This window comes from Sphaeramia orbicularis, chromosome 22 (genome assembly GCF_902148855.1).
Source record: "Sphaeramia orbicularis chromosome 22, fSphaOr1.1, whole genome shotgun sequence".
NCBI lineage: Eukaryota > Metazoa > Chordata > Actinopteri > Kurtiformes > Apogonidae > Sphaeramia > Sphaeramia orbicularis.
The window spans coordinates 20,246,036-20,261,266 of NC_043978.1; the positions used below are offsets into that span (position 1 = coordinate 20,246,036).

The 15,231-nt window shown below is 40.0% G+C and overlaps 1 protein-coding gene across 1 annotated transcript; it reads left to right on the forward strand.

Moving 5' to 3' along the window:
* The first annotated feature begins 9,321 nt into the window (after positions 1-9,321).
* Positions 9,322-13,980, forward strand: LOC115413757 (homeobox protein SIX6). The gene is made up of 2 exons (XM_030126819.1): positions 9,322-10,150; positions 11,069-13,980. Exons 1-2 carry the CDS (start codon positions 9,579-9,581, stop codon positions 11,232-11,234), a joined length of 738 nt encoding a protein of 245 aa, XP_029982679.1. The 5' UTR covers positions 9,322-9,578; the 3' UTR covers positions 11,235-13,980.
* Positions 13,981-15,231: the final 1,251 nt, after the last annotated feature.

Sequence of the window (15,231 nt, forward strand, 5' to 3'; positions counted from 1 at the left end):
AAGGTGGAAGGCCAACAAATGGTTTGAAAGATATTGGCATCACATTTGATTGGAAATTAGCTAAAATATAGATGGAAAACAGCTTCCAATATCTGTGAGAGTGAAAAGAAGTATATAATGTTACTGTATAATGCCTCTAAACAATAGAATGTGTAAAAACATGTAACCTTGGAAGATAATTTGCTGATGTTGTATCTGGACATGGCTGATATTCTTTTTTCTTCCTTTCTTTCTTGTTTTTCTTTTAAATCCACCTGTTGAATTGACAATGTTACATATTTCATGATTAAAAAAAATTGTTCTCTTATTAATAATAGCAGCATTATTAGGTAATTTAGTTAAAGCATTTTTCATGTTGATCTGCTCATTTTATGTATGTATTTATTTTTTCTTGGTTAAAAATTGTTGACCAATACTAGTGAAATATTTAATATCTGATTAGGCCTATTTTAGACATAACAGTGAAATAAATTCCGTGTGATTATTTTTATTTTTTGTTTTCATCCTGGCTGTGAACTACTTCCAACCTAAGGCACAGACCCGTGTTTTTCCATCTCATCCTCCCTGTTTTTTTTTTGTTTTTTTTTTGTGATGTGGTGCTTTCTGCCAAACTGTTTGGCAAGGCCTTAATGCAGAGGTTTACGACTAGTATGCTGGGCTTTGGGTATATTTCTACACCATTTTCAAAATTACATTGAAGCTTTTACAGCTATTTTCTAAATTGCTTTTTTACTCCTTTAACTGAAGTGTTAATGGCACCAAACTCTGCTTTGGCTTTTGCTGTATCTGAATTAACATCATCATCACCAGCTCACATCCAGGACTTTTGCTGATCATGTTTTTGACTTTGCTGTGATATTATTTTTTACCTCATTAGAAAATCCGCTTGCTGACTTTAGTGTCTTATGGTTGCTCATTTACATTGACCCGAATCCTCAGCATGTCTGTTAAGCAGAGTGATTTAATCTTCCCTGGCAGGAGCACCCGAAGCATCCTCCCGCTTACCCTCCAAACATGCATTTTTAATCAGTATATTAAGATGTCACATAACAGTCTGAGCTCATCACAAGTGCCACTGGCCTTAGCAGATATGGATTCAGCTATTTAGAGTAGTTTCAGACCCTGGAGGCTGGCTGAATGATGATGTGTAAAATATATTTTTTTCTATACTGAGAGTGGCAGTGGAGTTGAAAATGAAATGTCGTATTTGTGTCTTTTTTGTACGATATGGCTGAATGTAACACTGACTATGCGAAAGAGAAGAGTAGGGACCAGTGAGGAAATCATTTGACTCATCTTCTCAAGGTCTCTGAAGTCTCCACAGGGCCTTGTCCTTGTGGCAGAAGACTGCTGATGCCACGCAGTGCACTGAGAGGGCTGTGCACGGATAAATATTTGAGTACGTGTGAGTGGCGAAAGCGAGATGACTCTCAGCCTGTCAGTTGTGTTTGGAGTCGTGGCATCAAGCGAGGACCTGCTCAGTGACACCGGGTAACTCAAGCAATGACATGAACACGTACACATATACTTCCTCTCTCTCTGCCCAGCATCGCCTCACTCCCTCACCCCTCCCTGTGTATCAGACGCACACACATAGCCCTCTGAGCTACCCCCTGTCAGAGGCATCACCCTCTAGGTACAGTGGTGAGCTATGTGCACACAGTGATCAGGCAGCTCAGCAGCTCTGCCTTCTCCTGCCTCTACCTAGACGACTCCCTTCATCCTAATGAGCTCTGTCAGAATGGCATTTGACATAAGCCGTCAATAAAGCACTGCTGACAGACATTAAGACTCAGTAAAATCCAGGATATCCCTGGCCTCTGCCCTTTTTGTAGTGGCAGAACTCCCTGCTCTGAGTTGGTGCATCATACACGTCAGACTCATACGTTCAGGTTTTGATCTGATTCAAAAACAACAGATGCTCCTGTTGTTTCATGTCATGGTTAATTCTATCTGTCAGAAGGGTTGGGGAAAAGTGAGTCACATGATTAAATTAGCTGTTTAATTACATTTTGCTGTAGTTTGTTGGTAGTTGATTCATAGTGCAGTTACACAGAAACGTAAAATATTGGTTTTAATTTTTGCTTATCTGCAGTAACTTTTTCTGGAATATTTTGCCATCAGTTTAGCTGAGAGATATTTTTGTTGTTATGAAGTTTTTTCTCATTTTGTTATAGTTCCATGTCCTCTGTACATTGGCAATTTGAGCTTTTTTTTTTTTTTTTTTTTTAAATACAAGGTAATTTGAAGTACTTCTCCCGAGGGCAGAATTTTGTTGTTCAACTACTTCCAGTGTGAAGCCATTTACTGTTAACCATTGTCATCATAATAGTAACATACACAATTAATACACTTTATCACGCTGCATAAAAATAATAGTTTTATTTATATGTCATGTATTCATTTTCAGCATGCACTTAATCACTTATGTATGTCTGTCCACTTTATGTTATATAAAATGTATTGTGTTTGCCTCACAGCTTGTACTTCTGAAATTTCTTACATAAAAACTTCAAATGTATTACTTGAAATTATTATTGTCAATTTGATCCCAAATTCAAGGTTTCTGTATTTAATATATTTTCATAATCACAATATTGGACAATGTTATTGCAGAATCTTCTGATATTGGGCAGGTTCATTTGCGAAGATATAGTCAAAGTATATGTATAATTAAATATTTAACATATGGTTTATTGTATATGAAATAATACTGAGCACAGGTGTGTGAGTTCCTTTATCTCTAATGCAGTTTTCAAAGATACCACTTAACATGGAACACCGTGTTTGTAAAGCCTATAATATCTTTTATCTTGAACTGGAGTTCATGGATGGAGATTAATAAACTCTGATTTTTTTTTAAACAACAACTTTATCCAATAAAAATAGATACATAGTGTAATTGTACTGCATTGTACACTGAGGCTCTTCTGAGTGAGCCTCGCTGTGGCTCACAGACTGCTGCTCATCTGAGGTTGGCTCTTAAAACGTTCGGTTAGGAAACAATTTTGCTTTACGGGAAACTAATCAACATAAAGGAAGCTTTCTGATCCTTATAGTACGAGAGTGTAACACAATGAGGTGCTTGGTATTATTCATTCTTCCAGCGCTAATGGACACAATTCGAGCTGTTTTCATTTTTTCCAGCCCCTTTTCTCATACTGCCACAAGACATATGGCAGATTATTACAGCAACACAAACAAATAAACAGACAAAATCAATCCTCTCTGCCTGTTGTACAAGATTCTTTACTACAACACGTTAAATAGCACACATCACAAAAAGAATATGTGTAAAGGTCACTGCTGAAAAAGCTGCGATATTGCAGACAAAAGAGCAAAGTCTGTCACTAGAAGAGACATTTATTGACAGTAGCCTATGAATATGTGTGTAGGAGGAGCAGAGGCTCTTAGACAATGTGAAGTGGAGGTGAAGCCCAGGCGGCTCGGCTGCAGCGATATGACCTGTGCCCTGGCTCACGCATCATGTAGCTCCGTGGCGCCAGAGGACCTCCTGACCATGATGAGTTTTGACTCCTGTCACCTTTGGGTGTCGTCAAAATCCTTTGACATGAACAAGATTTTTTTTTTCCCCCTGTTTTGGGGGAGAAGCTTTTCTACGGTCTTAAATGCTCTACGGGTGACCACTGTCTCCATCAGGGAGGACAGAGAGATAGGCACTTTGTGTTGGATTCCAGATGGAAACAAAACAGAAGCAGGTTGTCAGGAGATGAATAATTGGGAAAACTTTATTCATAGAGGGTTGTTCCAACAATGTCAATAATGTCATTGCAAACTCAGTCAGAAACTTTCAATGCATTTGTATCATAATAGACTTAAAGATTAGGATCTTTGAGATGTTATAGAAAAACAGTGCGTTTACTCTTTTATCGGAAGCCTGATGCATTGTGAAGTGTCTTTGTCAGAGAATAAAATAGAAAATAGGAGACAGACATAGAGTGTGGGTGTCTGCAGATGAAGGTCTAAAGACCAACTATTCAATCAACCCACCTGTTTTGACAGTTTGTCAGAGCTGCACCAATATAATATATTCATGGAAAAGGTTTTGAATTTGTAAAAAAAAAAAAAAAAAAAACCTCACACAGTACCCAGATTTGACAACTGGACTGTTGTGTTGAGCATTCAGAAAAACGCCTATTCTGGACAGTTTACATTCATTCACCATTTCCCTTGACAGTTGAATGCAACTGAAAAACAAGGGAATGATTCAAAAGGAAAGCACACCAGTATAACTGCCAATTTCTCCTATGATTTGTATGTGGAAAAATCCCTTCTGTTCTGTTCACTTCCAAGCATGTACATGAACAGAGGATTTACTGTTCATACTTACCTGATTGGCATTATAGTTCTAACAGCGAAATGCTGCCTCACATGCACAATCACTTTGTTGTGCAAGTGCTATAGGTGATGTATGCATTTGTTCATTTGCAATTTTGTCACTCTATTGCTCTGCCTCAAATACACACACTCACAAACAACAGTAATATATAGTGCCGACGTGCAACATGTGCTCTCCCTACTTTCATTTAGCCCTTTATCTGGATAGAAATTGACTGCATTCAAGAGTGGAATGGATGTAATAATTGCATGCACTCTATAACATGCTCTCTAAATGTGTTTACAAAAAAGGGGGGTTTCAAGGTATTCCTAATGGCTTTCTGCCAAGGATTTGAGGTTCTCTTTTACAGTGTTGTTTGTTTGTAACATCCAAATGTAGTTCTCTCAATTACTGTACATTTGCGACCTGTAGTGAAGCTGAAACATGGAGATTCTTGGATACAATGAACTTGTGCGATGATGCTGTTACATTTCCAGGTGAGAGATGTTTCATAAAGCTTGGTGTAACATGTGAATGCTGCAGAGATTTACAAAATGGAAAGTCTTTTGAGCAAAGCGTAGCGATACTCTCTCTTTTGTATAGCTTTACTATGTATATAAAGGACTGTTCTGTTGGTTAAATGACTCTTTTCACTGGGCAACACTTTGAATATATACTCCAGTCTGAATATTCACTGCCGTTGTCAATCTCGCCTCTGCAAGACACATTATAGAAAGACATATTCTTTACACTACACAAGTGTGAATTGGCTTAGTGGATAGAAGGTCAAATATCCTGCGCGGTGAATTGTAGTGGTCTGGCTGAGCTGTGTAGTGTATGGTCTGTGTAACAAAAGCTTGGGGGAGGAGTATGTGTGTCAGGGCAGGGTTGGCCATGTGTGTGCGCCCCCACGCTGACTGCTGCAGTGTATTGGATCTCCTCTAACCCGTGTCAGCAGGGCTCTGTGACTGAAAGGCACTGGATTACGTACACTGGAGGCCAATGGGTCAGTGGATAAGAAGTCTTCTCTGTTACCATAAATCCACAGATTAAACGCAGCGTCGAGAGCTAGTGCTGCCCCGGGGGTAAATGGGTCTGAAAACACAACTCTCGGAGAGCTTTAGCTTAACCCTTCTGTCACCGCAGTGCCACAAGGCAGCGTATCAACCAAGTGACTTCTATTTAAGTCCCCACTGCACGAGGCTGGCCTTTAAATACATCCGGGTCATGTGGGGGTTATGGGGAGTGTTACTGACATGATATCTTAATTGGAAAGTTAATCCGGTGCTAGGACAGCTGACTCTAAGTTAAAACAGTCTGTCGTGTAGGGGGATGTCAACAAACACTGAACTTCAGCACTGAAGCAGCCTGTGAACATACACCGTTATGTTTGCATCCTCCATCTTTGCCAAGCAGAAGTGCCTACCCGCCTTGGGCAAATCGCAGCACACATTAGCATTGTGTGCCACTGTTTTACATCACAGTCTGCCTCCTTTATTTGCTGTTAAGTGCCACAAACACAGATCACATGATAGTTACAGTAACAACTCTAAGGTGATGTGTTGTTTTAGATGTATATTTTAATTCTCCAGTGGCATCTTGTGCAGTGAACCTTTTTGGTTTGCGTGTTTGCATATATCTCAGTGGGCTTATGAATATGAAGAGGAGCAGTGATGTGGGGGAGGGCGTACGCAGAAAGAAAGGTAGTGTAGGTTTGTATGGGATAGTGGCAGGATGACTGTTGGTGACAGGCTCTTGTAGCGTCTCGTCTGCTCCACTGATCCTAGGGAATCTGGGTCATTTCCAGCCTGTTCACATGTAACTATTCCCCACTCCTTCCCTCCCGCTGCCCTGGGCAAGCTACGACCCAGCTACATGCTAATGATAACACAAAGTAAATGCACTTGTCTCTTATTGTAAATTGGGAAAAAACTGAGAAGTGGTCTTGCAGCAGGGTGCACTGGATTCTTTTGACTGCCTTGCACTCCTCTTTTTATATATCTTTTTGCAGCAACATTTTAGCAGACGAATGTGAATCTAGTATTTTTCCTCAATCTGTTCGCTTAGAGCTTCAAAAATACTGCAAAATGCTGCTGGTCTTAATATCCTTCACAGTCACTTCAGGTAGTATTGAATGTTAACACCCAGAGTTCCAATATCATTATGCTTTCATTATAGCAATTAATATGTAAGCCAAAAAATGGTCTGTTTAGTAGATTTTCAGGGTGTTTAGTTACACCATATGATCCTAAATGGGGTTTTCTGTAATTTTTTTTAGCACCATAAGGACTTCTTGTACATAATATGCTGCTTTTAAATCTTTATTAAAAAGCATTCCTATGTCTACACATACAGAGAGGTTCAAAGTCAGATTGGTATGTATTGTCCAGTGTTTCTGTTATTATTTCCAATCCACAGTCTCTGAAAGATCTTTAAACAGCCTCTCTGTTCAGGGATTTTACACAAAATAAATAAGAGGATTAATGATGAAATGATGAAAACAGAGGCAGACATGTGAAAAGTGCCAACAGGTCGAATATTGCAGCACCAAAATGTGTTTCGCCTGAAAGAGGACTGGCAGTGGAATCCATGAGACAAAAGAAGAGGAAAAAACAGACGTGTTTGAATGAGATCCACTGTGTTGCTCTGCTGAATGTGCGGAGATATTGGTGTCAGGAGGCCTAGTATCTCCTGACACAGTGACATATAGGCCTGCGCTCACAGGAGCCTACACCACCATTACAAGATTTATAATTTTATAGCCTCTTATAAATAATGTAAAACACAGTGGTGGGGTATTTCTTTTAAAAAAACAGAAAAAAATATCATGTAAGTCAGACGAGATCACCTTGAAATAAAATGAAATTCCATATCGGAGGAATTTCATACTGACACCTGTTTATTGGAGCTGTGACACTATGGTTCAGTGTGTGGAAAAATTGTGTCAAAACCTTCTTTTTTTTTGCAGTTATAAATGTTTAATCGTTGCCTATAAGTCAGACGTGTTGCTTACAGAGCGCAGTCTGCAATTGTTATTTCCAGCCTTCCGTTTAAGAGATCCAAAACTCGCCTATCTTTTATTGATGCGCGCTTCTTTGGAAAAAAAAAAAGTAGCATCAGTCCTTGTAAATTTAGTTTAGGACGTGCAGCCTGCAGGGATGAAATATTTACAGGCAGCTAAATATTTCAGACCAGCACCTTGTCGGTCGCCCTCGCAATTTACTTCCCCTGCTGCATCTGATAGAGCTCTTATCCTTTATTTACCAATATTTACCGCTTGGAAGCCTATGATAATGTGATGACTGACAACCTGCCCCAAGAGAAACAACTTCTATCTGTCTATAAGTGTTGATCTATATTGGAATTTGGTAAATTCATGTAGATGGTGTGGCCTGGTGGAGTTATGTCCCCGTATCATTATTATGCGTAAAAATAATGGCGTCTGGGTTATTAAAATAAATAAACAGAATTATGTGTGATGCTGCGGTCTCCCGTAAACCAGCAAGAGAATGAACAGCTTCCTGTGCAGAAGGCATTTCATAACCCCGCATCGAGTGTATAATTCATGCAAAAAGAGCCCGAAGGGGATTCAGTTCAAGTGTGTGTGTGAATGCGCGTCCATGATAGACATAGAGAGAGAGAGGGAGGGATGGATGGAGGGAGAGAGTGAGGAGGAGAGGGTTGGGGGGCCGGGAGGAGGAGGGGGGGTGTATCTGTGAAAATAATATCAGGCTTTTCCGTCAGAATGAACTTTACTACTGTATCCAGCCATGAAATAATCTGACCCGACACTTCAAACCATCTGCGCTATCTATCCGCCCTCTTATTTACTAAATCAGCCTGTGCACAAAACGGAGTGTGTCTGATACTAACGCCGTGTAGCCTGGCAGGGCCACGATAATCCTATATACACAAATACGATGCTTCTCCCCCTGTGGTGTTTTTTTTTTTTTTTTTTTGTACAGAGCAACCCTGCACTGTTGGGAGTGTTTGGAGCAGTTTCCTCCAAGCGCTGATGCTGTTTAAAGTGATGGATAGTGGTGTTGGTGCATCCTATATGAAGGTGCGCAAGTTAGGCTCAGGTCTAGTGTGCAGAAATGATCACAAGTGGAAAAAAACAGCAACTAATTAGTGTTTTCAGCACAAAAAAAAAACAAAAACAAAAACAAAAAAAGAAATCCTTAAAGAGTGTGCGTAATTGTGACTGAGGCTGCATTGGTGTTCAGTTTAACCGGGATTAATGACTAAAAATCTAACAAGACTGGAAAATGTGCCAAAATTCGATCGTGTACATTTTAATTTTAACCGAATCTGGAGCCCTATAGTAAAAATAAAAACAACTTAGATAATTTTCAGTGCGACTTATCTCCCAAAACACGTGATTTTGCGTCGTTATGAAACATGGACTTTTTTTTGAAAAGAGGTTTGATGTATGGGAATAATATAGGAATCTTATAGCAGTATAATAGGCCTATAATAGCCTAAAGTGAACGGGGATGTGGCTTTTTTGTGCGTGTGTGTAAAGCTCGTTTCAAGGGTTCTAAATGGGCACTGAGCTGAGCATGTTTGTCTGCTTCGGCACTTCAGTTTAGGCTATAGACCGAAGAGTCTGTCTTTAACACCGCCCGGCGCACAAAGGAACAGGCTTTTTGGGGCAGCTAAACGTTTGAAGACGCGAAGCAAAAAGGTCAAAATGTTTATATTATTTTTGAAAAGGGAGGTGCTGAGATCTCCTTTCCGCCTGATTGGCCGAACTTGACAGTGATTGACGTGCATCCATGGCAACCGGGCAGCCAATCTGCCAAGTCCAATAGGAAATCATCGGAGGGGGCTTGACTGTCTTTTTCTCCCCCCTTAAAAAATACATCTCAGCTCCGGCTTTAATTCTTTCGTACTTTCAATCCCAGCCTACCTTGAAAAATACATCGCGGCTCCGGCTTTAATTTTCTTGCACCGTCAGCCCTTTGCCTGCCAAGTTTGACAAGCCCGAGGATGCGGTAACCGGCCCCACGCACAGCATCGTTCCTCCTCCACGGCGGCATTGGTGTTTGCGTTTTTCACGGCTGGTCAGACGATTGGTTCGGTAAGTTTGGGATTGCCTTGGTTTTTTTTTTTTTTTTTTTTCTTCTTTTTTTTTCGGGGTGTCTTGGATTTGCCTTGGCGCACGGAAAGAAGACGCGTAAGGGTCGAGGAGAGAGAGGAGAAAGGAGGGGGAGAGGGAAACACAGGAGAAGCCTCCATGTTTCAACTGCCCATCTTGAATTTCAGCCCCCAGCAGGTCGCCGGGGTCTGCGAGACTCTGGAGGAGAGCGGGGACGTCGAGCGTCTCGGCCGCTTCCTCTGGTCTCTGCCCGTTGCGCCGGCGGCCTGCGAGGTCCTCAACAAGAACGAGTCCGTGCTGAGGGCCCGGGCCGTGGTCGCCTTCCACACCGGTAATTTCCGTGAACTGTACCACATCCTGGAGAACCACAAGTTCACCAAAGAGTCGCACACGAAGCTACAAGCGCTGTGGCTCGAAGCGCACTACCAGGAGGCTGAAAAGCTGCGTGGACGCCCGCTGGGGCCCGTGGACAAATACAGGGTGCGTAAGAAGTTCCCACTACCCAGAACCATTTGGGATGGAGAGCAGAAAACCCACTGCTTCAAGGAGAGAACCCGGCACTTGTTAAGAGAATGGTATTTGCAGGATCCGTACCCCAATCCCAGTAAAAAGAGGGAGCTTGCACAAGCCACTGGACTTACACCCACACAAGTAGGAAACTGGTTCAAAAATCGCAGACAAAGAGACAGAGCAGCGGCTGCGAAGAACAGGTAGGAAACATGCATGTGTGGGATGCACTCTGACCGCAAACATGTACTACAGGAAAATAATTCCATGGACAGACTTGAAAAATGTGCTTACATCTGTGTATGATGCAACATCCAAACCAGTCTGTTAAATTTAGCAAAAAGAACACTGACTGTCTGACATCATTTATCCATAATAGCCAACTAATCCTTTTCCTTTTTAAATTATAACTCTTAATAATAATAATAATAATAATAATAATAATAATTCATACTGATAGTGCTTATAATAAAATATTTACAAGAAATAAAAATACAGCAATGATTTTACTCTAGTTGTTCTTTACCTTGAAACAAACATCTGAGAAATTTCAGTTGTTTTATTATTGTAAATGTATTTATACCTGGTAAACTACAAGTGTCTTTATTTGATATTTATTCCTCACTATTTCATCTAATAATTATGGTCCAATTTAACTTTAATAGCTAATAAGACGTAATTGCCAGCTGTGGTTTATTATAGACCTAAAATAGCCAATAATTTCCTTGTGGGCAGGCCTAAAATATTTATTAAATATTAATATTTTACTGTTTCTGGAATAACTGCTCAAAATGTCCAATCTTTTTTAAATTATATTCATTTATTTATAAATGGGTATTTTCATTTAGGATATAAAAAGGTAGTTATGTACAAACTAAATCTCAAATTAAATAAATAAAAGTGTAAGATAAAGCCAAATGGGGAATATTAGCATACGTTGGCAAAACCAGACAAAATAAAAATGACCCTCAGATCATCTGTTTCCTCAGTGTTTTGCATTGGTTGATGTATATTTTCTATAGGTGCAGTGTTTTGGTGTATTTTAGTCATGTTTTCCCGTCCCTCTGTGTGTGTGTGTGTGTGTGTGTGTGTGTGTGTGTGTGTGTGTGTGTTCCGTCCAGGCTCCAGCAGCAGGTCCTGTCCGGCGGCTCGGTTCGCTCCCTGGCGGACGATGACGGCACGGTGGACCGTCTGGGGAACTCGTCCAGTCCGGAGGCCAGTCTGTCGAGCAAAGCAGCCGCCTCGGCCATCTCCATCACCTCCAGCGACAGTGAATGTGACATCTGACGGGCAGATCAAGGGTGTTGATGAATTAAGGGGATGCGAGTGAAAGACAATCTAATAAAACAAGTCATAGTGCCTGCGTTGAGTAAAAAGAAAACACACACTCACACATACAAACTGATATTTGACGGCTGCCAAAACATGAGGAGGTCTGCGGCGGACTGCCTGTCCTTATCCTTTAGGCCTATACTTTTCTTATTGTTTGCGTTTTACCCAGGTGTGGATAACTGAACTTAATACGGACGAAGCATATTTCACGGACTAATAATCCAACAACCCGAGATGACAAGTAAAGAAAAGAAAAAAAAAAAAAAAAAAAGGAAGAAAATGAAGGGGAAAAAAAATGGAAAGGAGGATGAAGACATACATCCGAGCGCCTAACCTGCTGTTCTCTGTGGGTATTTCATGTTGAAAAAGAACTGTGATATTTTTACTTTACTTTCAAAGTTTTATAAATAATGTTTATTTGCCTATTTAAAACGATCTGCTCTGTCTCTTCGAGTTTCATATTCATTTGCTTGGTGTTTTTAATACTTAGCCTACCTTGTACACAGGTGAACCTGTTGAGCATGCGCGCTTTAGTGAAATGTGTTTCAGTAAAAGAAAAAAAAAGTAAAGATAACTTAATAAAATAATTGTTGATCAAGAGAGTAAAGGTTAAGTCTTTTTTTGCAGTGTGGGGGAAAATAATGCAGATAGGTTATGTGGAGAATGTTTTTATCCCTTTATGATGCCCATAGATTTTTTTATTTTTTTTTTTTCATAGGGTGAAAACCTACAGCACAGTGATATATAGGCTGACACGTTTTAGAGCGAAGCCTAATTGGCCAACATGCTTTGCGTCCCGTAATGCAGGGTGACAGGGAGAGGTCACCGAGAGGCCGACTCACTAACCCGGATGATCTGCGATAGAGATCATGGAGATCAAAACACAGCAGATTGTGGAAATTGGTTTTATTCTGCCCGTGGTGGACGAGAGACAATGAACTGTCGTCTCAAATCGTGCAAGTGTTCATTTTCCCAAGACACCCCGTCTTTAATTTAGTCATGTAGGCCGTGCGTGCGGATGCATCTCTTTAATTAACGCCAAGTGGATGCAGCCTCTGCGTAAAAACAGATGCATGCATCTACTTCTTCTGCTCACATAATATTCTGTTAAATTTTAGATGTTACAGGAAATATAGCCTGCAATTTATTATTACATGAATGTTTTAATTTTAATTTAGACTGCAGGAATGTGTTAAAATGTCTGTATCTAAATACGTGTTTGCCACAAAAATATAATATGAGCAGCCTCGTGCCGTTGTATTTAGCTGCTTCACTGCAAATTAGGTATTTTTTATTTTTAGTTTACAGCATGAAATCTGGAATGACACTATAGGATCCCTTTGGTTGCACCAAATTAGACTTACTTTTTTTTTTTTTTTTTTAAGAAAAAAAAAAAGGCTTATAAATGTGTTTAATAAGAAAATCAAAGAGAGCAAAGCAGGCAAAAAGTTAAAGTCCACCTTTTCTAACTGATGGGACAGAAACCTGTTTTTTTCCCCCACTTTTCATTTAATTTGGCCACAGTAACTTCTGAAACCGACAAAACCATTTAAGGCTGAGCACCACAAAAGCCAAGTCCGAATTTGAATGAAGAGAGAGGAAACAAGTCAGTGAAGGCAAACAAATAGGGTTGTGGGCCTTTTTTTTTTTTTTTTTTTTTTTTTTTTTGCTGCATGCTTCTTTTTCAAACCGCCGGGACAAAATGGCTGAATATTTCCGTTTCTATTGAGAAGAAGGTCGACAGGGGGACGAGATGAAAAAGTCTTTCTCGCAGTCAATAAGGTTGTCAAACCGGTCAGCGGTAATCAGCGCTAATGATGGGTCTGGGGTCCCCGCTCGGACAAAGGGGCCCCGCCGATGTTTTGTGAAGGGGAAGCGACCGCGGGTCCCTCTGCAAAAGAAAAGACTTCTGTAAGGGGTAGTCTGGGGCCACGGAAATCACAACTTCTCTACCGGGTTGTGTGCGTGCGTGCGTCCGCGTGTGCGCCGCGGAGTGCGCTCACGGCTCGGCCTATTAAAAGGATTTAATTACCATCTGATTCTGACTTGTGTAGTCTCAGAGCCATATCTCATGGGCCCCAATACATAAAGTAGCCTCTTGAATATACTCTATAGGCGGCTGTAAATGAGTTTGACAACGACTTCATTTTCTCTGACATATTGCTGAAGTTGTTACAGGAATAATTTAATTCGGTTGAAAGACGCGCGGAAGTTTCAATGGATTATTTTAATAAAGGACAAGTTAAGAGTGGATAGATAGCCCAAGTGCTGATAACTTGTATAAGCAGAGACTCTTTCAACTTAGTTGTGATTCCGATGTATTGAAGGTCGGGCTGTAGCCTTGACTGTACATTTATTTTTTAACTTTTGTTTTATTGTGATTGACTTTGTCAGCGTAAATGACAGCAGATCATGACAGTAATGTCTGTTTGGATGGTTTCTATTCCACCATTTCATCTGCGCCTGATTGGACATGTATTACACATATTGCTGTGAATGAATATTACTGGACTGCTTTTACCAATGCTTTCTTTATTATTAAGTTATTTTACTTGCTTGCGGGTCGATCTATTGATACAACGCGATAAAAGTAAACAAAATGACTCCAGATTGGCGCATAGTGATGATGATAATATTTTCATAAGGATGCGTAATATGTTACTTACACTTTGGTGATATCTGGCCTATATCTTTTGAGTCACATAAAAAAACCTTGTCCATCTGCTTTTTATAAAACCTTTTAGCTCAGTTGTTATGACTTTTTTTTTCTGTTGTGCTACTTTCTACTCTATTTTTGCGTTTTATGTAATAAATCTATATGTAATGTGATACATGAGAGGCCCAAGTGGTTGAGGATCCTGTCACTGCTGTTTTACATCAGAAATTCACGTGAAATCTAATAAAAGATGACGACGAATAAAGATAAACTACATAATATTCAGTCTTCGAAACAAATGAAAAGTATACCTGTTGTTAAAAACACAATATAAATAATCAGGGCTGTAATCTTATCTATAGGCTCAGGTTGGAGACATCAGTCAGATCTGCACTGCAGTGTTTGTCTTCACTTCTTTTCAGACTTTCCAGTTACGTTCACTGTCCTCAAAACTTGGGAAAAATCAGGTAGTGGTGATAAATAATTACATTTTTCACCTAAACCAACAATTCAATAAAGGTCTGAAACTGTTAAAGTCAAATATCTGACACACCTTTCACGCCTCAGAAATGCGTGTCCTTTCCACCAAGGTTTTTATTTATTTATTTATTTTTTAATCAACTGTTTATTTTCCACGTAAACTTCTCTTTATCTAGTCTTCTGTCCCAGCAACTTTTTTCAAACCCAGCATCGCTTATTGTTTACAAGGTTGAACCAGAACCCTCTGTGTGATCTTTTGAGGATTTCACCATCAAAATATTTTCCCCTGGGAACTAAAGAAACACAAAATAGAAAAAAACACGAGTTTTTCTTTCACTTCATTGTGCAAAGGCCATGAATTTATATAGGCTATAAAAAATTAATCCAGTGCTGTCTCCTACCATAGTGTTTCCCGGCCCTGGAAATAGGCCCATAGCCTTGCTATTTCGATGCTTTTGTGTGAGCTTCATTACATGTTATTGTAACCTGGCCGATGTTTTCCTCCAGAATACGGAGATAAAAATAGAAGAATAAGACACAATCACATTCATAGTGCAATTTATCCTCTGAAAGCTGCACAACATCGCCATGATGGAGTGGAGGTGGAAACGGCGTGTTAGTGACGACCCCTGCTGGTGGGGATAATAACTCCAAATATCCATGATTTATGGCGACAATCCCTGCAAACTCAGACAAGTTATTACATTCAGTCGATGGAGTTCAGTTCCTTTATCACAGAATTAACTCAGAAACTGATAATTATTGTCGCAAGAGTTAAAAACAGATCATTCATTATAGTAAAATGTCATAAAAGTC